This window comes from Megalops cyprinoides, chromosome 9 (assembly GCF_013368585.1).
Source record: "Megalops cyprinoides isolate fMegCyp1 chromosome 9, fMegCyp1.pri, whole genome shotgun sequence".
Classification (NCBI taxonomy): Eukaryota; Metazoa; Chordata; class Actinopteri; order Elopiformes; family Megalopidae; genus Megalops; species Megalops cyprinoides.
In genome coordinates this window covers 26,059,947-26,084,161 of record NC_050591.1, presented here as the reverse complement: position 1 = coordinate 26,084,161, position 24,215 = coordinate 26,059,947, and the positions used below count along the sequence as shown (strand labels likewise).

The 24,215-nt window shown below is 43.5% G+C and overlaps 1 protein-coding gene across 4 annotated transcripts in view; it reads left to right on the top strand.

Annotated features, from left to right (window-relative positions):
* Positions 1–24,215, top strand: part of ryr1b (ryanodine receptor 1b (skeletal)) — a 69,219-nt gene that overhangs the window by 41,722 nt on the left and 3,282 nt on the right. For 2 of the 4 annotated variants that reach the window (XM_036536214.1, XM_036536213.1), the window contains 29 exons: positions 2,882–3,052; positions 3,200–3,259; positions 3,475–3,609; positions 4,016–4,128; positions 4,367–4,463; positions 4,649–4,755; positions 5,225–5,276; positions 5,448–5,528; positions 7,967–8,066; positions 8,183–8,262; positions 8,585–8,661; positions 8,868–8,941; positions 10,340–10,357; positions 14,335–14,415; positions 14,528–14,616; positions 14,723–14,851; positions 15,150–15,254; positions 19,182–19,263; positions 19,392–20,695; positions 21,063–21,139; positions 21,264–21,438; positions 21,771–21,857; positions 22,049–22,306; positions 22,708–22,838; positions 23,160–23,202; positions 23,299–23,432; positions 23,648–23,708; positions 23,832–23,978; positions 24,075–24,209. In XM_036536214.1, the coding sequence (XP_036392107.1) occupies positions 2,882–3,052; positions 3,200–3,259; positions 3,475–3,609; positions 4,016–4,128; positions 4,367–4,463; positions 4,649–4,755; positions 5,225–5,276; positions 5,448–5,528; positions 7,967–8,066; positions 8,183–8,262; positions 8,585–8,661; positions 8,868–8,941; positions 10,340–10,357; positions 14,335–14,415; positions 14,528–14,616; positions 14,723–14,851; positions 15,150–15,254; positions 19,182–19,263; positions 19,392–20,695; positions 21,063–21,139; positions 21,264–21,438; positions 21,771–21,857; positions 22,049–22,306; positions 22,708–22,838; positions 23,160–23,202; positions 23,299–23,432; positions 23,648–23,708; positions 23,832–23,978; positions 24,075–24,209 (4,203 nt within the window). Of the gene's footprint in view, positions 1–2,881; positions 3,053–3,199; positions 3,260–3,474; positions 3,610–4,015; positions 4,129–4,366; positions 4,464–4,648; positions 4,756–5,224; positions 5,277–5,447; positions 5,529–7,966; positions 8,067–8,182; positions 8,263–8,584; positions 8,662–8,867; positions 8,942–10,339; positions 10,358–14,334; positions 14,416–14,527; positions 14,617–14,722; positions 14,852–15,149; positions 15,255–17,110; positions 17,141–18,344; positions 18,375–19,181; positions 19,264–19,391; positions 20,696–21,062; positions 21,140–21,263; positions 21,439–21,770; positions 21,858–22,048; positions 22,307–22,707; positions 22,839–23,159; positions 23,203–23,298; positions 23,433–23,647; positions 23,709–23,831; positions 23,979–24,074; positions 24,210–24,215 lie in introns of all 4 variants that reach the window. The other 2 variants (XM_036536211.1, XM_036536212.1) reach the window with 2 other exon arrangements.

Genomic DNA, 24,215 nt, shown 5'->3' with positions numbered 1-24,215 from the left:
TGACCGCATGGCACCTTACGTCGGGAGCTTTTCATCAACCTCTCCCACACACTGGCGCATTGTCATGCTGTGACCACCCGAACATGAAAGCATGCAGATACACACACACACACACACACACACACACACACGCACACAGACACACACACACACACACGCCACATTCACGCTCTGTGACATGCTACAACAATACTACGCGCTGGCATGCTAATGTGGCAACACAGTGTGATGCCGGTAGGTGTGCGCAAGGTTAGATGCCACGCTGTCAGCACTGTCATAAACACTGAGCGATAAGCACTTAGACAAGACTTAGATCTTGAAACACATCAACACACTGATACAGTAACCGATAACACCTCTCCCCTGCACTTGCCAAGCAAGGGCAAAGACAAATGCAGGTAGAGGAGTAGAGGACACAAAGATAGACTCACAGTCACCGGACTGACACGCACTTCATACACACGGTCCATTGTCCTGCCAGTGTGTGAGGGGGGAGTCAGGAGGCGCTTGATGAAAGTACTTCCCTGTAGAGACGGGTTCATGGCACTCGGCTCCACATGGGCGCTGAGGGCTGAGGGCGCTCGTGAGTGGCAGTCCCTCAGTGCCACTGTTGGAGCAGAGTCCCATCTTCCTGCTCAAGAGTTTGATGAGTTTGCCTTCAGTTGATTGTTGTTTGTTGGGAATCTTTATATATGTATTTTCTCTTTCTCTAATTTCTGTATTTTTTGGTGTTTGGTTGGTCTTTAGCTTCAGCAGTAAGGCTGACTTTAAGAAGTGGGGGCACCCTCTTCCCCCCTTTTCAATACCCATGATTTGGCCATCCTCCCATTGACTGCCATATGCAGATACCCCATGCTGGGGTCTAACCAAAACCCAAGAATATTGAAACCCTCCCCAACCTCTCAGGCTCTGCCTAGCCGCGTGTATTTATATGTAATGTTGGGTGGAGTTAGTGGAAAAAGGGGTGGAACCCTCCGAGTCATGCATTACGGGGAATTTGCTATTGAAAATCTTAAGAACAAGACACACAAAATGGATTAATCAAATGTTTCCACTAACTGACCTTTCTCTCATACCCTTCTCCTTCTAAACCACCTTTACTCATACCACAATTCCTACCCTAAAACACTACATGGAAAATGGTTGTCTGGACTGACCCCTGGCAATGCCAACATTGCTGCCTCTCCCACACAGGAAAGAGCATCAGAACCTGACGAAGCTGCTCTGAAACAGGGAGCAGAAATAAAGAACATAAATAAATGTGGACATTGTTAAAGTCAACCTTGGATCTTCTACCCTAGGCCTTTAGAGTACATGCTAACTTCACTTCTTCAGCATAAGGACTTTGAAATTCGAGAGAGGCCCATTGATGAGGTGATGGAAGATTGGCAGGGACCCTCTTATTTTCTAAATACATTGTGCCAGCTTCTGAGCAGTGTTTTTGGCAGCATTCGTCATTGTTCCTGCTGTAGGACTGTGCCTCCTCTCCTGAGCTGTGGGATGGTTATTACTGTGGGATCCTCTGTTATCTCCTCACGTGGAGCCTCCCTTGGCCTGCTGTGCCCTGTTGCATCAGCTGTATAATATACACAGTCTCATAGCAAGCCTGGGGAGGAGCCTAGAGAGCAGACAACAGGCAGTAATGAGTGCTCACAACAACAGGACAGGAGAGCGGGAGGAGACCACCAGGCCAATGGAGCAGACCCCATGAACTTGTGCTTTTTTTAAAAATTATTTCCTGGTGTGCTGTGCTGGGGCAACGCTTCTCTCGGGACTCTGCACTACTAACAGCGGGCTGTACTGTGTGTGTTCAGCTGGAGGTGTACACTGCAGGACAGCACCATCTTCAGATCTACACTTTAAATTCGTGCTGCTAACCCTGTGGACCAAACTGCCCATTCTACACTTAAAACTTCAGCTGTACGCTTATGAACAAGACACTTCGATATGACTTCACCATAGTACTAGTGTTTGAGTGGAATGCTTGCCTATTCAAGCATGTTTTTTTCTTCTATGGTTGAATGGCTTATTTTTCATCTCACTGATTGTGGTTTATAATAATGTAGCTCAACGAATGTCCCATCCCCTCCCAGCCCAACCCAATCCCTTTCCTGTCCCTGAAAAATGACACATTAAAACCCTACCCATAAAATCCATTTTCATGCTGCAGGGATGGACATGAAACCTGAGGTGGAAGTTCCACATCTACATCAACTTCAATGCAGCAGAGTACCTATCAAATGACATAGTTACATTTTAAATTAAATTATATTTTCAACGATCTTGCTATTAAAACATAATTAAAATATGTGTGCTGTAGACAGTGAAGGTCTCCTTCTATAGTCTCTCAAATGACCCATTGAGAAACAGTATATGATGTAAAGGTTTTGTAAGATGTCCATAACCCTAGTTTGTATTAGTTATAAAGAGAATCTCTTGAAGAGATGATATATAGCCTGAAATCCAGGTAAGTTCACATTTTTTATGGCAGAGACAGCTTTCAAACCCAAGCCACACTCAGATCTCACAGTTACAACATGGACAAGCTGGACTGCAGCAATCTTAAGAGAGGCTTTCAGGGAGCATGCATTGTTGGCTGCACATTGCATATAAAGTGAACAGTGGGAGTTTTGAAATCTTCAGTTTTCCCCAATAAAGCTTCATAGTTTAACTTTATGTTTAACAGTTCAATACAATAAGTTAATTTTTATTAGATGTACTGCTTCTGTTGCTTTGATTGTAAGCGCTTAGCCATGAAATTGTAACTGACATTTTTTCGGAGCTAAGTGCTGGTATATTGGTGGTTTTGGTAGGTATACCTGCTTTCCCATTATGTGTGTGTATGGTGATAATGCCTTCTGACTCCCTTGTATCTTTACAGGGTGGTGGCTCAGATGTGGAGCGCACCAAGAAGAAGCGGCGGGGGGATCGCTACTCGGTGCAGACCTCGCTTATCGTGGCCTCCCTCAAAAAGATGCTCCCCATCGGCCTCAACATGTGCTCCCCTGCAGACCAGGAACTCATAAACTTGGCCAAGATCAGATACTCCCTGGTACAGTGCCCCCTGATGTCTCAGAGAGCCCACTGTCTCCATTAATCCTGATGCTTTCCTTCATTTTTTTTTTTTTTTTGCAGGCTCCGTCAATCTTTCTTTCATCTCTCCACCAAATCATTATTTCTTGTGCTTTCTCATTGACAGAAAGACACTGATGAGGAGGTTAGAGAGTTCCTGCAGAACAACCTGCATCTCCAAGGCAAGGTGAGTGCAGCTGCCGGTGTGAGTGTGAACATGGGCGGGCCTGTGAGATGGGAGTGCCACTGCTGATGTGGCTGTGACCTTGACTGCATTGTCACTTTTCACCATGGGTTAGCGTTCCTGCGGATGTGGGTATGGATGTGGGTGAGGCCGGGTCCTGCTCCCTGCCTCTGTGTCATGCGTGTCCACAGTGTGTTCATCCCCTTGCTCTCTGCCAGGTGGAGGACCCCTCCATGCGCTGGCAGATGGCTCTGTACAAGGAGACGTCAGGGAAGGCTGAAGATGCAGATGCCCCAGAGAAAGTGGTGAAGAGAGTGCAGGAGGTGTCTGCTGTGCTCTATCACATTGATGTGGTGAGTAGCACTGTATGCATATGCACACATGCAAACTTTAGGACATTTTGACAGTTTACTACTATTACTGAGAGTGAAACTTAGCAAAGCTATTTGATTGGATGTAGCTATGTACTAGACAAACCTGTGCATAACTAGTAAGAGTGGTTCATTTATATATCATGTATTACTGTCTTCTCATATTTGTAATGACTCAGAAATAGCAATGGAAACACTAAGTGTTTATATTATCTTACCTCACTCTAGCATTTTAAAAAGAAAAGGTATCATTGCACCTGATCTGTGAAATACAGGCATTTGTTAAAAGTAGTCACGGTAAGCACTGTGTGCCCTTCAAAACAGAAAAGCTGAAATGAACCCACTTGCCCTGATGGCTGTACTCTGTATCCCCTTGCTCCTCTGTCAGACGGAGCACCCCTTCAAGTCCAAGAAGATGGTGTGGCACAAACTGCTGTCAAAACAGCGCCGCAGAGCAGTGGTGGCCTGCTTCAGAATGACACCCCTGTACAACATTCCCAGGTAACATCTGTAACTCACACACGCAAACTACATTAATGAATATGAATCCAAACGCACATTTGCATTTAGTTAATAACCTCACAGAAGTAAGCAAACATCTTTCAGCCGTACAGTGTTCTTGGATACCCACTGAGATGTATAGACACACATTCACCCAAACATAGACATATCTTGTTGTACATCATAACTGATCCATCCTCCTGAGGAAAACCCCGCTTTCATCCTCACTGATTCTTAGGCACAGAGCATCCAACATGTTCCTGGATGGGTATAAACGCAACTGGATCGAGACAGAGGGATACTCATTCGAGGACAAAATGATAGACGACTTATCCGTAAGTTTGCCGTGCTGCACACTATGCTGGGCTGTGTTTTCCATTCGGCCTCATTGGCCTTTCTCCTGTGGTTCCCCCCTGCTGTAAACCTGACTATTATTCCACTGTAATCAAGTATTCTACTGCACACCTGCTGTGCTGCTGTGGTAGGTTTTTCAACCCAGTTCTTCCCCTTTGAAATTTAGAAAGCAATGGAGGAAGAGGAAGAGGAAGAGGAAGAAACGGAGACAAAGCCAGACCCCCTTCACCAGCTCATCCTTCACTTCAGCCGTACAGCTCTCACCGAAAAGAGGTGGGGGCATCTTTCGCGCTCTCATAGATGAATTCAGGGAAGAGGGGACTGTGGGACCGGCTGGGATTCAGTCAGGGATGATGACTGATGAGAGAAGCTGAATGATGAATGCTGCAGAACATAATGAAAGCTACTGGTATATGAAATGTGTTCATATCAAGGAAAAACATTCAGAGTAATTGTGTGTGGTAGAAGACCACTGGATGTCGCTGGAACTCATCTTTGGCTATAGGCTAAATGCATTGCGTCAGTTACGGTCAAAAATCAGATTTTTGATCTCACAGAGATGAGTATTTCAATGCGTATTGAACAATGAGTTTAATGAGTTTTCAGTGAGCATTTTTTTCACGTAATTAGAATCTGCATTGCATGGCTGAAACAACACTGTACCTTGCAGAAGCAAATGTGCCTGAGTTTTGGCCTCTTTCTAATCCTTGTTGTATTCCCTTTTGTTCTCTCTCTATCGCAGTAAACTTGATGAAGATTATCTATACATAGCATATGCCGATATTATGGCAAAGGTGAGTGACATTTCGATTAACTCCTGTCAGTTTCATGCCAGTCAATCACATTGCATTGTCTTGAATTAATATGGTACAGATGAAGGATCTGTCTGTACTGTAGAATGCATTGTACATGCACATAGTCTGCCACTAATTGCCGTCTGTACCGTTTTCGTATTTGTTTCTCAGAGCTGCCACATTGGTGAGGAAGACGAAGGGGGAGAGGAGGGGGGCGAGGAGATGTCCTTTGAGGTGCGACAGACAGAGATGGTATGGGGGGGCCGGGGGCAGGGGACAGGGGAGTCGCCGGAGCTGCTGGCTCCCACACACGGCGTGACCACACCGAGCACTGCACCCCGCACATTCCCCCTGCACCGACACCTTTTCTGCAGACATCCCGATCCTGTCCTCCCTTACTGTTTCTCATCGATCGTGCTGCGTTCGAGTGACCTGTGTATTTCTTGGCAAAAATAACGCCGAGCAAGTCTTCGTCTCAGTTTTGATTCATTCTAATACATTGCATGACTTGAGCCAGGGCAGAGAAACGCCACGAAACACCATCTCGGCACACTCGAAGCACTAGTCACAAATTACAGCTTAATTATTGACACCTCTGTTCCTGTGAGAGCTGTCATTGAAACATATTTGGTGGTGGCTTGGGAATTGTGTTCCAGAACAGTGGATCTTGTTGCATTTCTTGTTGCATAACAATCAAAAGTTAAATGACACCTGCTGAGGACACGCCATAACATTATCTCATTACTTTGCTGTGAACACACAATCTCATATGCAGAAAATATATGAACATTTGTTGCAGCTGAAATTAAATCACCGCACAGTTAATCCATACATCTGAATCCCCCACTTATTCTGGTATTTTTGTTAATAAGGATATAAAAAATGAGTGTTACACAGCTAGCACACTAACTCATACATTAATTTGGTCAATGAAATTATCTTTACAAGGTCAAATTGATTCCAATCCAAACTGTACAGTTACAAAGTTTCACATTGTATACATCCAGACACACACAGAAATACACACAGATGCACATACATGGACTATCATACACAAGCAGACACACATACATGCACATATGGACACATATTCACTGATATGTGGCCAATCTCTCCTGGCTCAGATCCTGTGTGTATTGTCCTCCAGTGTCACTAATTGGACCTTCAGATTTCACTGAGTCCTGTCATCTCTCTTACTCACCCACTGACCCACTGGTTGGTCTGTGTTCCCCTTTTTGGATCTACTTGTCAAACTCTTTTCATAATAACAACAGCCTCCTTGCTTTTCACTCCTGTTGTTGTTAATTGGACTTTATTAATCAATCTGTACTCACCTAAGACTACAGTAAAAGCCTGCATAGTCTACCGCACAATCCCTCACACACCCATACTCTCAACCATACAAACATGGGCACATATACACAGACACAGATATAATGAACAAGATACGCTGAAAACAGTATAATCAGATTCTCTAGTAAACACATTTTTGTAAAACATGGCTAGGCATACGAGGGAGGGGTGGGTGGTGCTTAGTGGGTGGGGGGGGCGGGGGGGGGGGGGGGGGGGGGACTGTGGGTTAGAACACTGGGCTGCTTTTTTGGGATTTATGGGGTAATTGGGCATGCATTGTGGGTGGGCTCTGAAACACTTGATAACTTATGTGTTATACTCTTTGTCAACAGGATATTAACAGCTGGTTATATTATGCATATGTAGAAACAATGCACAGTATCATATGCTAATATGAAAGTCATCTTAGAAAATGCCTTTCTTATATCAGACCCTGCTGCTCTAAGTGTGACTGTGTAGGGCCTTGCATCTAAGAAAGTGCTGCACTCAGGCACATGTGGTATGTGACAGGTGTTGATGGAGGGCTGCCACTGCTTCAGTCATTAGAACTCAGAGACAGCAGGGCTGTTTGCTGTAGTCCAACGTTTGTTCCTGTCAGCAAACGTGAAGAGCTGGAATGATGACTTCATGACTAATACACCTGGGGGGGAGAGAGTGAATGAGTGAGACTGAAAGACAGGAAGAGAAGAGATAGAAAGAGTGCAGAGAGTATTGAGTGAGAGTGTTTTTCAGTCTGCAGAAAAGATGAACAGTTTTTCCTCAGAATAAGAGGGAGTAACACAAAGAGGAAAAAAGTAAGGGAGAATTAAAACAAGGGTGTATGATGTATGGTGGTTTTTGTTCCAACCAGCTCACCTGGCCTAATTAGTCCAATTGGTTGGCTACATACCATGTATATGCTGTAATATTTCTTGGTAATTGGGTTGAAGGCTATATATTGTATTTTGTAAATTGTGAAAAGTAAAAAAAAAAAAAAACAAAATCTGAAACTGAGTGAATTAATGGTTGTTTGAGTTATTCAGATTTGGGGCAAAAACCAGCGCATGGGTGGGCCCTTCATTAAAGGGTAAATGAAACAAGGACACCAGAAAAACAAATGCATGAGACTAAACAAGAACATGAACGGGAAAAGGCAGAGTAGAAGGTGACTGAAAAGAAAAATTAATCCAGGATGGACAGATAGTTTAATGAGGCTCGAGGTGCAGCTCAAGGACAGGCAGATCCAGCCAGACCCCTGTCCACACATTTATGTGTGTGGACATGTGTGACTGCAGAGCGAGTGCGGGGGACGGTGTGGGCAGCGGGACACAGTAACAACAGCCGTCTCTCGCTCACAGGAGAAGGAAATGGAGAAACAGAGGCTCCTGTACCAGCAGTCCCGGCTGCACACCCGTGGGGCGGCAGAGATGGTTCTGCAGATGATCAGCGCCTGCAAAGGTAACCCGAGCCCACCTGCAGCGCATGCATGATGTCCCACAACACCGCCAGTGTGTCTCAACTGGAGCTGGTTTGTTCGACATTGTTATGCCAGTTGTTTCCTGTGCCTCCCTCAGGTGAGACTGGTGCCATGGTGTCCTCTACTCTCAAACTGGGCATCTCCATCCTGAATGGAGGGAACAGCGATGTCCAACAGGTGCAGTACGGGGACTGATATTCTGTGTTGCGTTGTGTTTTATTGGATGAGCGGAGTATCTCTTTAAAGAACTGTCTCATTGTGGAACTGTGCACATCCTGTCCCCGTACTGTCGCTATACTTGCTGTATGCACTTTTGTAAGTCGCTTTGGATAAAAGTGTCTGCTAAATAAATAAATGTAAATGTAAGAAGTGCTTGTCCAGGTGATGTCAATACCCTGATGTTTGAAAAAAAAGCAGGGTTGATTGAAGAATAGTTTCTGTTTAACTCTGTTTTTCACTGCTCTCTCTGCTCTCTCTCTCACTTTTATTCTTATTACAGAGGATGCTGGACTATCTAAAGGATAAGAAGGATGTGGGCTTCTTCCTGAGCGTGCAGGCCCTGATGCAGACCTGCAGGTCAGAGTGCAGTCCTCTATGCATATGTCAGTGAAGCAACAAGGCCCATTTTAAACATGTGTATTACTGAGAAGACAGCATGGAAATTCTCCATTGTTCCTAATCAGAATTGAATGTCTATGTGTATGTAGCTGAAGGCTTTATGGAGTTACTCAGGATATTGGCGTATTGATTTTGATCGACTGTGTGTTTGCTCTTGTTGGCAGTGTGCTGGACCTGAACGCCTTTGAGAGACAGAATAAGGCAGAGGGGCTGGGCATGGTGTCAGAGGAGGGCACGAGTAAGTCCCCTGAACACTGCACCTGTGACACTAGCACTGTCCCCCCCCCCCCCAGCAGGCACACATATGCCTGTGCATTGAAAATACAAACCAGACAATGAGATTTAATTATTAGTCAGTAAATTAAATAAATTTAGATTTATTTATATGTATAATTTATATAGCATCCTTCATGTTTGGATTTGTCATAGAGGCCATGTTAAGGTGGGACCATATTCATCAATTCCTTTGACCAGTGATGCAGTTTTTCCTTCATTGGAGAAATTATAAATATATATTAGGAACATGGATTCATCAGCCAGGTTAACTATAAAAACTATATCCTCCAGTGATTTGTTTCTTTTATCTTATTCATTTGTTCCATCCCATTTTTCACCTTTGTTCTCTCTGTGTTTCATTTATCACTATCTCATTGTGTATATAGCACTATTATCAAATTCCTGTTCATATATTGTCTTCCTCTCTCTGGTGTAGAGGTAACAAATCTGCAGGTATAATGGTCAATCTCAGTGAGTACTATGAGTTTCACTAATATCTTGTGATGTTTTACACACCACTGGCATGGATTTACAGAGTTTCACTGTCACCAGAACTCCATTTGTTGCGTGTTTTTCTTCCTTTTTTTTGGTTTAACAGCTAAACTTGGATTGAACAGCAGGAACACAGATAGGCTCGGTGGACTTATGGGGGCTGGGATTAATGTATCAAATGAGTTTTGGTTTGCTTGTTGGGATCTGTACAAAAGGCTAATGGGAAACAGAAAGCTAGAACATACTGTTTGATAAATATTTGATTGGTATGTAAGGTGTTCGTGTTTTACATTTTTAATGTGAGAGAGAAGACCTGACACAAAAAGAGCAGAGGTATTCCTTGCACACTCCCTCTCTAATTTTCAGTTAAAAAATCTCTCCTTAAACTAGGTCAACGTATTTAATAGTCAGTGAATTATTTGGAGATTCTTTTCACATAGCTTTAACTTCTCACTTTTTTTCTCACTTTTTTTTTACTATAATTTTTAATTTATTCATATATTCAAGATGATATTTTTTGTACAGAGAACCTTTTTGAAGGAAATTACATTACATTACAAAATGTAATGTAGTGTAATGGAAGTGTCTGTATGTGTATTAAATACTAGAAATTTGTATAGATATGCATTCATTAATGTCTGTTAAATGGTAATAAACAGCACAGGGACTTGAAGTTAGCAGTGGCACAGACAGGATTGTTGATAAATGACTGTTAATCTCCCCTGTCAATCCCCCCAAAGCCTGAACTGCTGCTGTTTTTGACTCACCGCCCCTTTCTCTCTCTCCTCCACCATCACTCCACCCCCACCTCCCCCCGCCCCTTATGACTCCTCTTCCTTTACCGTCTCCCTCCCTTCACGGTTCTCAGACATCAAGCTAGAACGTGGTAAATAAAGACTCTGTCTCTCTTTCTTTCTTTCCTTCTCATTTTCTCTCTCCCTGTCCCTCTTTCTGTCTCTTCTTTCTGGTTTTTCTTATTTTTTCTCGCGTGCTGTGGAGTCAACCTGCATTTCATTTCGCACTCAAGGGACTTGTATATGAAAAAAAAAAACCTTTTCTGTCACTTAAATAGAATATAAGCACTATTTGGTTGAATTTAATGTAAATTGATTAAGTAACCTGTTACAAGACATCATAGTTTTCATTTACCTCTAGCAATCCCAAAGTGTATTACATGCATTTTGGTAGTTTTTACTATTTTCCCTGAAAAGGAGTTCCTCCCTAATAAAGGTATTTGGCAAACTATGTAAAGTGTTAAAAGAAAAAGTAATATGCCCTATCCCCAGTTTTCAAAGTGGTTGGAAATTTTTTTCATACCCTTGAGTGCCTTACAACAGATCTACTGTTACTCCAAAACTCAGACTGGTCGCTGATCCAAAGGAAAGAAAATGACATCTGAAACAAAACAGCTTGTCATTGCTTTCGCAGTCAGCAGCCCTGCAGAAGTCAATGAGAACAGTCAGTAACTTCCTGTTTTTAATGCAGCCTGAAATGAATTGCAGCCTTGATCGGAAGTTCCCAAAGCTCTTTCTGTATGAATGGGCCATCTGGCGTAATTGGAATGCTCCTCTCCAATAATTCATTGGCACATGAATCATTCAAATAATTTTTTGATTTTCCATCGCCAAAAGCCAGTCATTTAGATATATAGTGCAAAACACATGGCTTAGTGATGAACTGTCAGAACACTCCGTGTGGCACAGTCGCCTGATGTTTATTACACTCCTCATCCTGATAATAACATTAACGATCAGAGTCGTGTCAGGAGTACCATGGGATGTTCTCTAAAACAATTCAATCTGTGTATCTGATGAGAGGTTTAAATCAATTTAAACTCTATGAAGAAAAGCAAGTACAGTAGTATTTGAAAGTTCTTCTCAGGGAGCACATTGAGTTGGACACCATAAGTGGATGTCGTAATCTAAGTACAATGGACAAGATGTGACCTTCACATCGCTATGCATTGTGTTAAGTATTTGGGCAAGGAAAGTGTCAGACCCAGATCCAATCTAGACACAGAGTTCTTTGTCCTAAACTTGACAACAAATTTAACCAAGCGTTATGTTCAGGATTTAGGCGTTGTGAGTTTGGTGGGTGCTGAAGATGTACTGCAAGTAATGCTTGGTTAAATTCTTTACTCAAACTTGAGGTCAAAGTGCATGGAAAATATGTCAAAAATAGGAGAGCATAATCTATTTTTTGTGATGTGATGCTGTATGTAGTTATGATTACAACATGTTACGCAGACGCTTTACTTATCTTGATAACATTTAATTCCATAATTGTGTTTAAATAGTGTGAAACTGTACATTTTGAGTAGATGTAATCCTGTTGTAATCCTTTTATGACAGAATACTTTTAACATGCTAATCCCATCTGTGAATAATGGAGATAATATGGAAGTGATTATTGGTGATCATTTGAGATTTGGTGATGATTATAGTCTGAAATAGACTATATTTGAAGGTTACATACTGTACAGCATGTGACGTACAACACACTGAAAGTGATGTTGTGTTTCAGGTACATATTGTACCTCATCTCACATCAACTATCATAAGTGGTGAACAGTGTTGCAACTTAACAGGTGAATATGCTAAAGGCAATGAAAGTAATATTTTCTGCAAACTTCATAAATACAGCATTAGATACTAAATTTGCTATGGCCATCCTGTGCCTCAAGTTACTACAACTGCTACTAACAAGCTTCTTATGTAACATTATGACAATATAATATTGTCACGGATATGTCACATGTTATAGTTTCATCACAGGTATTCACAGGTATTCCATATCATAAGTATTCCATAGACTGTCAGGTCTTAGTATAAATCTACCACTAACCTAGTAGGCGATCTGCCACATTGATTGTGTTGACAAGGAGCATTTACCAGGCATGTGCAGTGAGGTCTGTCTCTGGGTAAGCAGACTGCAAGAATGACACCTAAATTCACTCAGGTACTGAGCTGCAGGGATTTTTTTACGACATCAGCAGTGTCACTGACAACACACATTTCACAGACTCCTCCTCATACAGGAGGAGTCTGTGAAAGGTCATGCAAGGTTGCTCCCTAGATGTTTGCTTTTCTCTGTCTGATCCCAAATTTATGATTTTCCTGTCAATGTATTGAGATTACTGTGTGCAATTTCTCATTTTGGTTTTGTTTCTTTGTTTACCGTCCATTGACTTAATAATAGTATAAAAAGTGTAGACTCATTAAAATATTGGATAAAGATTCACTGGCACCTAGGCTAGGCTAATTTAAATATTTGTCAAATATTTGTAGTTAGCTAGAAAAGAGATCAACTTCTTTTCTTCCCCATATATTTGTTTCAGTCTTCTTTCTTTTGTTGGATTTTTAGGTTCTGCTCACAAACTTGATTTCTACAACAGTAATGGGGAAAAAGAAAGGACCTCATGGAAGCACAGCTTCCGTTTTCAATGTGTGATTGTGTGATAGAGAGGAGCACTGTTCTGCCTCCGCTCTTATCATTGAAATTTACAGCTGCCTGCTCCAAAAAGCCTGGAGGGGGCTGAAAACACAGCATAACAAGCATGAAAGATCAGACTTAGATCATAAATCAGTTATCCTTTCTGTTTTTTTCACATATTTGTGACAAAAGAGGCACCCTGCCTACCCTGAATGCACATGCCTGGGTTTAGTATTATGGGATACCTTTGCTACTGTGTTTCCCTCTCCCATCTGATCAAGGGTAAATCAGCAAGTTGACGAGACCTAAAGGCGGGATTACCGTGAAATTTCCATCTGCCACTCATTCGTCATCTTCTCTTTCTCAAGCCCATGGCCCTAGCCCAAGCCCCACTGCCCTACTGTGCTCACCAAAACACCAAAACCTGTTCCCCTTGTGTTGGCTTGGACCCATCTTTGTCTCTCCACTATGGAGTTTGTGGAGTGCAGTAGATCTGTCCTGCATGACTGTCTGTCTGTTTGTGGTTAAGTGTGTGTATGTGTGTTGACGTGTGTGTGTTGGGGAGGGTTCCAAAGTCTCCTCTCAACTGTACATGTACCTTTCCATGGCCATTGTCTGCCAGCATTATATGTCACTGTAAATATTATTGTGTCTGTATATAACTGGTTGTATTTGTGTGCGTGTCATATGCAGTACATTTGTGAGTGTAATTGTGAGTGTTAAGAGTGTCTCTATCTATGTGTGTGTTGTTGGTGTGGGTTTTTGATTTTGTTTTTGTAGTAGTTGTTTTTTCAGTAGTCTGTGAGTGCTCATCTCTCTAAATGTGCTTTCTATGTGCCAAGCTCTGTTGAGGCCCTCTAAGCTCTGTTGAGGCCCTCTATCAGCCAAAACCTGATGTCTGGGAGGGGGACGGGATTGTCAGGCTAAAACTGTGGACTCGGTATTCCCTGTCTGCCAGCCACTCAGTTCCACTGTTTGCCAGTCTGCTTTGTGGTGGACAGACAAACAGATATTCTCTAGAGAAGTCCTGGTAGCTCCTACTAACATGCTAACAAGGGAATAATATGAACAAACTTGCACCACCACACGTGTGCACATTCCACTTTGTGCCCCCTGGAGCTCCAAACTTCCATGCTCTTCAGTTGCTAAAAACATGCTGTTCGGCTTGAATGTACTGTCAACACAAAGGACATATCTGGGGTCACCCTTTTGTGTCCTGAGAAGCCATATACTCTCTTTGTTTCTCTCCCACACTAATATTAACTCCCAAACAGGTTTAATTAACACTTACTGCAAATTTCTCTCACCTTTTCTCACTCATTTAAGGCAACGCACTTTGAAACACACACTTTCATAGAGACTCACAATGACTTTTTCTCTCTCTGCCTTCCTTCCCTCACATTTTTTCTCATTGTCTCCCTCCCTGCCCAGATGAGAAGGTTATGGCTGACGACGAATTCACCTGCGATCTCTTCCGCTTCCTGCAGCTGCTCTGTGAGGGTCACAATAACGGTGAGTCAGCCGCGACTGTAGGATTGCCAGTTCATCATGCTGAATTTTGTCCTCTCGTGAGAGGGATATCAGGGCAGCAGTCCAGGGGTGAATCTGTATCTATTCTCTGCAGACTTCCAGAACTACCTGCGCACACAGACTGGCAGCACCACTACCATCAACATCATCATCTGCACTGTGGACTATCTGCTTCGGCTGCAGGTAGGGCCTCCGGCTCCTTGCAAACATTGGTGGCTGCCTGTTAATGTATGTCACTTTCTTCCTCCATCTTTTCACCCTTTGTCTCACTCGCTGCTGCCATCCACAGGAGTCCATCAGTGACTTCTACTGGTATTACTCTGGGAAGGACATCATTGATGAGCCGGGCAAGAGAAACTTCTCTAAAGCCATGACGGTGGCCAAGCAGGTCTTCAACAGCTTGACGGAGTACATCCAGGTGAAGACAGAAACTGCCCTGTCTGCCACTCTATTAACTCTGCACTGTCTGTGTAAATCACTGCTCCTACGGTAGCATTCCCCTTTTCTTTCCCCTCTCTCTTTCTCTCTCTTTCTTTCTCGCTGTCTCTCTCAGTTCAGTTCAGAATGATTAATAGGCTTGAAATACATTCTGTCAAGCATTAATTAGAATGTTTAGAGCTGGCTTATTTTATTTCTACTTAAGTGCATAAGTACCCAGTGCTGGGTGGTTATTCAGTGTCTCTCAGGCTATGACAGGCTCTCTGTCTCCCACTCAGGGCCCGTGTACTGGCAACCAGCAGTCCCTGGCTCACAGCAGGTTATGGGACGCTGTGGTGGGCTTTCTGCATGTCTTTGCTCACATGATGATGAAGCTGGCACAGGTACGAGCCTTAAACTCTCTCCACTTATTCACTCCTGCCCCATGGTGTGTATTATACAGCTCATGATCCTTAGATGAGCAGATGTGTAAATAAAACAAAGACAAATTTGCATAGAAGTGATAGAATGGGTTGTGATTGTTGTCTTGCAGACCTAAAGATACAATCATCCTTATATAATCATCCATGTACATAAAGTGCTGTTTTTGTTTGTTTTCATGTGAAATTGATATGAGTATACTATGGGCAACAATGTTTTTGCACTTCCTCACAATGAATTTCTTGAGGACATTTCTGGTCAACAGAGAATCGAGGTGTCTTATGTTAAGTAAATTCATGGTATATTGATTATATTTACTGATTCACACATGGTCACTGCAGAGTAAAGTATGTATTTCTGTTTATTGGTCTGTTTAAATGATTGGGTGTTCAGTGGCTGGGTCTGTGCAAATCCCTTTGAATGGTTTTGCTCTTTTTTCAGACTGCCTGTTCTTACATATTTAAAGCTTCAATACACATCCTGTGTCTCAGCAGAAGGAAACAATATTAAATTTTCAACATTATTAAGCAGTGGACTGAGGCATGTTTCACTGGGTAATTCCAGGCTCCTCTCATGAATTGGCTTTTAAGTGTTCACTGTTTTGGCAGAACTGTTTTATAAAGAGATTTGTTGAAACAATCTGAAAAAAGGGGGCAGCTTACTGAAAACTGAACTTTCCCTTGCGGAGTAAACCTTAATCTGGTCTCACTTTGGTGTGATTCCTTTTGATAGTGTTTGCGTTTTTTCTCGCCTCTGTTGGCACATACACTCACCTTAATGAGTTTCTGCAGCCTCCCCGTGCTTCCTTTAACTTTACAGTGTTTCTGCAGTCTTCTGTCTAATTCTAATTTTGCGTTTTCACTCAAATGGTGCACATCTGTTTCATATTTGAATGCATTTTTGTATTTGTCTCGAAAGAGTATCACTCCCGTTCCAGGCAGATAACAGTCATGGAATTTGGCTGATTGGCTTTCTGATCACTGCTGCATTCAGTCCTCATACAGCACGTTGGCAAACATCACATGGTCCTGTCGCTGTTGTGATTGCAACTTGAAAGGAATATTGCTCTTGATCAACCAAATCACAAAGAATTGCACCCACTGGAAGTTGCAAAAAATCTTTGCAAGACTTTTGAGTATGTAACTCTGGAATAATTTTACCTAATCCCTCAGGATGTATTTGCAAAAATTGAATATCCTGGTCCTTCCTATAAATTGACTGCTGTAGACACTCTGTAGCTGCTGAACAGAAATAGTGTCCTAAATGTAGCTGCTTCAGCCCTGTAAAGCATAACCTACAGAGCTAAACAGATATTATTAAATTCTTAGATTATTAAGCATTGAACCATAAAAAACAGCAGTGCTTATTCCTTCAGCAGTATCAGGATCTGAATGCTTGAGTTCCGCTTTTGGAGATATCCTAGGTCAAAGCCACAGTTGTGGTTACATAATGGACCTGCTGCGTATTATCAAAGGGAAGTAATTATGGTCGCACTATTATGCTTGAAGTATCAGAATGGAAGTACCATTCCTGCCATTCCAGAAGCATATGCACACAAGCAGTCCCAGACCTGAGCAGGGATTTGGCTTAAGCCCGGTGTCTGTCCCAGTGTTTGTCCAGTCAGACTGAAAAGAGAATCTCCTTATCTGATCTCATTCATGCACAGCAGGTCAAAAGAAACTAATCAATATCATGAAATTTCAACATCAAAAATTGCAGGCCAACATACAGGTAGAAGCGGGGAGTGATTTTCAGAATACAAAAATGAATTAAAAATGTTGGTGGATAACATTTTTATTCTGATGTGTAACCCTGCCAGATGCACCCTGCTCCTGGACTTCGAAATGGAGTAAGAACCTATGTCCCTCTTTCAGCTGCCATCTCACGCATAGTCCTCTGTTGCTTCTAGTCTCTTGCCCTGTGCTTTTTCTTCTTCTCTTCATTTCTTCTTTCTCCTCTTCATCACCCTCTTCCTCATGTTCTCTTTGCGATTCTCCATTCTTCTTAGTCTGGCTCGCTGCACAGTTTTCTGCTTTTCTTGACCTTTGCTTTTTTAAGCATAGATATCAATACATTTTTGTTAATACATTCAGTGAAAAAAAGAGCTCAACAGATATGGCAGAGCAGTGCTACCACGGTGTCTCTTCAAAACTTTAAGGTAAATGGAGGAGACTGGGATGAGAGAACAGTTAAGTGAAATTATGGGATGGAGTAGGATCATGTTATAGATAGTGGTAGCCTGCCAACAACAAAGACATAAAGCAGTGTTCTCTCTCTCGCTCCTGTGCTCGAGCCTCCATTGCAACTTTTTTCTCTATGCCAATTGGATATCCCTTATATCAAAAGCAATTTTTAAGATTTGCTTTTCCCTCAGCCCCAGAACCCCTAAAACAGGCACTGTCAGACTGACAATGTATCCAAGGTCCCCAAAAGTCCTGTCTTTTTTTGGAGGTGGACTGTGGTTGTCATGCAGTCTGACCCATCCTGCAGTGTTTGCGTTCTGGCAGCAGGGTGTGTAGGGGCCGTGGGGGTCTCACTGTGCTTGGTTTGGCAGCTGTTGCTTACCTGTTCTAGGCTCTCATATCTGCAGCACTGCACCATCAGCGCCATTGGTTCGCTGCTGCCATCCTACCTCATTATAAACAGCAAGGGCTAAGGGGTCTGATGGTGCAGGGCTCAAAGAGTGAGCTGCTCTTGGCCCATACAGCAGTGTGTACCTGGTGAGCGTGAGTGTGTCTGTGTGCGCACATGTGTGTGTTTGTGTGTGGAGGTGTACCTGGTGTGTATGTGCCTGTGTGTGTGTGTGTGTGTGTGTGTGTCTGTGTCTGTGTGTTTGTGTGTGGTGTATGTGTGTGTTTGTGTAGCAGTCTTATTTCCGAATGTAATAAAAACCGTTGTGTAGCAGCCGCTAGCCAGGAGGAGGGAGAGGTTGCAGTACTGTACAATACAGCACCTCTCCGTTCCTCCCCCAGTCCCCTTGTGTGTCTTTGATTGCTGTGACTGCTTTACATTAATTTTTGCAATGCGTATTTGTCATTGGAATGCAAACCCAGGATCATTTCTGGAGTAGAACACATTCTGAGGTAAGGTGACCAGTGAATTAGCTCTGCCCTGTCCCATTTGCCCTGTGACTCCCATACCCATAAACGCTTATCGCCTTCTGCAGTGACTCGCATAACTTCACGCATGAGTCATTCCAGGGTTTAGCAGGAGCCCCGGGCTCCTGAAAACAGCTGCTATGATGTGCAGATGGACTGATCATCCTGCAAACCCTTGTAAATTCCTGCCTGAGTGAGCTGCTTAATGGCAGGGTGACACACAAACACATACTGACAGAATGACTTTAAATGTAATTGGCTATTTCATCCCAGGTGAATCCTAAGGCTGTTTTAGGATGTAGTGTGGGTTGACTGTGCAGCCCAACTCCTCATTAAAGTGTAAACAAACCACATGTTCCTATGCATATTTGATAGTTAAAATTCCAAAATAAGATTTGTCTCTGACTAGTATTGATTTTCTCAACATTGAACCAATTACCAATCTTTTTGCTTTTTACTGTATTTCTGTAGTGGCTGTTTTTCAGATCATTATAAACCAAAGCATTCCCAACAAGTGTTAGCCAATATGTCCTTTTTGTTCCCCATTAGTCTGATAGCTAATGCAGTATCTCTTCCCCAAGACTGAGCACAACCTGGCCCAGATCATTCATCTATATCTCTTGTGAACGGTAGCATGCCATTTGCATCTGAGCTACAGTACTCTTAAATGGGACTGGAGTTCAGGAGCTCTCTTTTTGATGTTAATGCTAAGCCTGTATATGACTGCTGTGATAACGTTGTATGTTATAGCTGTGTTATGTTGTATGTGTGTGTGCACTTCTTGTGTTTTAGGACTCTAGTCAGATTGGCCTGCTTAAGGAGCTGCTGGACCTGCAGAAGGACATGGTAGTCATGCTGCTGTCTCTGCTAGAGGGTAAAAGGCGTTTCTTCCATTTTTGAATAGACATACGTCAATATTCTCTCTCTCTGACATTTTCTATTTATTGATTGTTTTGTTCAGCTCCCTCTCTATAACCCTTTTTCTGCATCCGTGTTTATCAGGAAATGTTGTGAACGGAACCATCGCCCGTCAGATGGTGGACATGCTGGTTGAGTCATCCAGCAATGTTGAGATGATCCTCAAGTTCTTCGACATGTTCCTCAAGCTGAAGGACATTGTGGCCTCAGATGCGTTCCGGGATTACGTGACCGACCCCCGTGGGCTGATCTCAAAGAAGGATTTCCAGAAGGCTATGGACAGCCAGAAGCAGTACTCTCCATCGGAGATCCAGTTTCTTCTGTCCTGCTCGGAGGCAGATGAGAATGAGATGATCAACTTCGAGGAGTTTGCTGACCGCTTCCAGGAACCAGCCAAGGACATTGGCTTCAACATAGCAGTGCTGCTCACGAATCTGTCAGAGCACGTCCCCCATGATACCCGATTGCAGAACTTTTTGGAACAAGCAGAGAGTGTGCTGAACTACTTCCGCCCTTTCCTCGGTCGCATTGAGATCATGGGCGCCAGCAGGAAGATTGAGCGCATCTACTTCGAGATCAGTGAAGCCAACCGCACTCAGTGGGAGATGCCCCAGGTCCGAGAGTCCAAGCGGCAGTTCATCTTCGATGTGGTCAACGAGGGGGGTGAATCCGAGAAGATGGAGCTCTTCGTCAACTTCTGCGAAGACACCATCTTTGAGATGAACATCGCCTCGCAGATCTCTGAGCAGGAGGAGGAGGAGAAGGAGGATGATGACGAGGAGGAAGGTGGAGGAGAAGGAGAAGGAGGAGAGGGAGGGGAAGGAGAAGAAGCCAACGGAGAGGAGGGACCCCCGGAGTCCAGCTCGGCCTTTGCGGACTTCCTCAACAGCGTGGTAAACTTCCTGAAGATGTTCACCTTCCGCAACTTGCGCCGGCAGTACCGCAGACTGAGAAAGATGACCATAAAGGAGATGGTAGTGGGCCTGGCCATGTTCGTCTGGACCATCCTGATGGGCATCCTGCACTTCATCTACAGCATCTGCAAGGGCTTCTTCCACCTCATCTGGAACACCCTCTTTGGTGGCGGCCTGGTAGAGGGAGCTAAGAAGATGACGGTCACTGACATCTTGGCCAGCATGCCAGACCCCACACAGGACGAGGTGCATGGAGACCTGCCTGCCGAGCCTGGGGCTAGGGAGGAGCAAGAGGCAGGCGGAACGGCCGATTTGGATGCGGGTGGAGGTGAGGAGATGGAAGAAGATGACAAAGAGAAGGAAGGAGGCCGAATGCCGGGCTTTGACACTCCTGGTGGACTTGGGGACATTGGTGAGCCAACAACTGTTGAACCACCCACACCCGAGGGCACTCCCTTGCTTAAGAGAAAACTGGTAAGTTTTTCATTCAGAACCAAGAAATGGTACACTGTATACCCACACCAAATGATAGTAAGAAAGAGTGGTACCAGTACACCACTGCAGCAGAATTTGTTTTATTCTGAACATGCACAAACACAGAAGATACAGTTGATCAATAATTTACATGTGTACATTCATAATATGAGTGGGTTGCGTGGGGAGAGTAGGTTTTTTTTTCAAAGGTGTTACAGCTAAAAGGCACGTGTTTGAACAGCTTTGTTTCTGACTCTTTAAAGTGCAGAGTAGCTGCATAATCATAATCCGGAAGTGCTACCTACGAGTTGCAATGTGTGAGCCCATAAGCCAATGTCTGTCTTGTACCTTTATCCTGCTGTTGCAGCTGGGTTCTGGCTCAGAGGAGGAGGAGGCTGAACCTGAAACCATAGAGGAACCACCTCCTGAACCTGAGAAGGCTGAGTTAGTACCACTCCATTCCCCTTTACCACTCTCACTCTCTCTTCCTTTTTTTCTTTCACTAGCTCAGTTGGAGTTTTCACTCTGTATATTACAGTACATCACTCTGTCTCTGATTCTCTCTCAGCACTGAGAATGGGGAGAAGGTTGAAAAGGAAGAAGAAGCCCCAACAGAGGAGCCTAAAGAAGAAGAAGAAGAGAAAGGCAAGGTTAAGGCCAAGACCCAGAAAGACAAAAAATCAGCTGGGGAGGATGGCTTTGAACTTTGGAATGAGCTGGAGATCCAGAGGAACAAATTTATGGTAAAATAAATTTATGGTACAATGGTGTATGCCAGTCTTTTTTTCAGAATTTTCAGAATATGTCATGAGGAACCCCTTCACTACAGGCTATTTCTACATGCAATTGCCAGTTGCACTTTGCAAAATATTATATTAAATATTGAATATTTCTATTAATTTGTATTATATAACACATCCTATACTGATTTCAATTCCTATGCTACCCCTGTCATTGTTTAGTATTTACTATAGCTGCAGTATTTTAGGAGTAATGCACTATGTCTGTAATTTTATTAGAAAAGTAAATCGTGCAGTATGTGCCAGCATAAAACCTCTTTCTTTTTCCTTCACAGAACTACCTGTCCCGTAACTTCTACAACCTGCGCTACCTGGCCCTCTTCATTGCCTTTGCTTTGAACTTCATTTTGCTGTTTTACAAGGTCAGCAGAGTAAATGATCTGGACATCTGTTCTGGAGTGCTTCCATTTTGTTTCTCTCTGCCTCCCTGAGGTTGCATGGAGATTGATTAGTTTTGTACTTGACATAATTGCCCTGTCTCATTTTCTCTACCTGTGTCTTTCACATACTGTCTCTCACTGTCTCTCTGTATGACTGTGTCCCCCCCTCACAGGTATCAGACAGCCCCCCTGGAGAGGAAGAGTTCGAAGGCTCTGGGATGTTCGAAGGCTCGGGCATGTTCGAGGGTTCCGGGGCCGAGGCAGAGGGATCAGGGATGGAGGATGGTGGAGGGGATGAGGACGAGGAAGAGGGGCTGGTGTATTTCTTCTTGGAGGAGAGCACTGGATACATGGAACCTGCCCTGGCATTCCTTGCTATCGTGCATACCATCATCTCCTTCCTCTGCATCATTGGCTACAACTGTCTCAAGGTTAGTTTTTGTGATGCTGAGGTTGAACCATCCATGTTTCCTTTTTTGGTGCATTTTAATTGGTCACTCAGAGTGAAATAGTAATGTACGCTACAGAAGACTATTGCAGGGTGACTACTGGCAGTCAGTAAACAGGTTTGACAGTTATTCTTATTACCCAGCAGGTAATAAGTATAAGTATTACACAAATATATCTATAAATCCCTTTTTATTGTTTTATTATAAAAATATATGCTGTATTTACCTTTGCTCATAAGCCTTTAGTATCAAAACAGCACAGTTCTGTATTGTACAGTATTTCCAGATTTTTCCATCTCTGGAATGGATCCATGCTGAGTAGTGAGAGTTTACTGTGTATGTTTCTGTATTTTTTCATTTTTACCACTATATTTTTTCCTCAGGTTCCACTGGTTATCTTCAAGAGAGAGAAGGAGCTGGCTCGCAAGCTGGAGTTCGATGGTTTATATGTGACTGAGCAACCTGAGGACGATGACATCAAGGGCCAGTGGGACCGGCTGGTCCTCAACACCCCGTAAGACTCTGAGCACAGTCCCCATATACCTGTACAGTGTGATACTGCAACTCAGTGCATGGACCCAGCTGTGCACTGCTGTAGGAAATTGTGAAAGACATATTCACATAGCTATCTGCAGTAGTGAGAGCTGTTGTAATGCTTACATCGCGATGGGGTTACAGGAGCGAAATGCATTTAAAATAATAAATCAATGGCCTTACTTATAGTACTTATTGGAAAGTGTACTGTGCTGCCACCAGCACAGATCACAGTACAGATGATATGCATGAATAATATCCATGGCTGTGACTGTTTGTAATATCTTTCTTATGCTTTCAGCTCATTCCCAAACAACTACTGGGACAAGTTTGTGAAGAGAAAGGTTAGTGGACCTTTCAGCAGGGTATGTGGGCTCTGATTCTGTGGGTGTGTGTAAGATTGTACTCAAGAGTATGACCATGTTGCGGTGTGTGTCCAGGTACTGGATAAATATGGCGATATCTATGGCCGAGAGAGGATTGCCGAGCTGCTGGGTATGGACCTAGCCTCTCTGGACATCAGCGCTCAACAGCAAGAGAAGAAGCCTGAACCAGACAACTCTGTTTTCACCTGGTATTCAACGCATTCACACAAAACAACGTGCCTGTATGCACACAAACACACACACACACACACACACACACACACACACACACACACACACGTGCATGTTCACATGCATACGCAGACACACTCTCACTCACACACACGTATTCTACACACAAAGAACAGCATGCACACACACAAAGTTGAAACAACAAATGTGAGCAATATTCTCTCCTCCCTAGGATCACCTCTATCGATGTCAAGTACCAGATCTGGAAGTTTGGGGTGGTGTTCACTGATAATGTGAGTGAAGCGAGACTTTTTGTGTGTATCTGTCCATACTGGTCTGTGTTTGTGTATGTACTGCATATGTGCAGGTACACTGTGTAATGGAACTTAGTGTTGATATATGGGTATTTTCTACAGACTTTCCTCTACCTGGTGTGGTACATGGTGATGTCTCTGCTTGGACACTACAACAACTTCTTCTTCGCCTGTCACCTGCTGGACATCGCCATGGGTGTCAAGACCCTGCGCACTATCCTGTCCTCTGTCACCCACAATGGCAAACAGGTGCACTGCTGTTCCCCTACATACAGCCGTAATGGGTTAGTGCTGGAGTCAGGCTGAACTCGGTGTTTATTCATGCCCCACTCCTCTCTATGCCAGCTGATGATGACAGTGGGGCTGCTGGCCGTGGTAGTGTACCTCTACACCGTAGTGGCCTTCAACTTCTTCCGCAAGTTCTACAACAAGAGCGAGGACGAGGACGAGCCGGACATGAAGTGTGATGACATGATGACTGTGAGT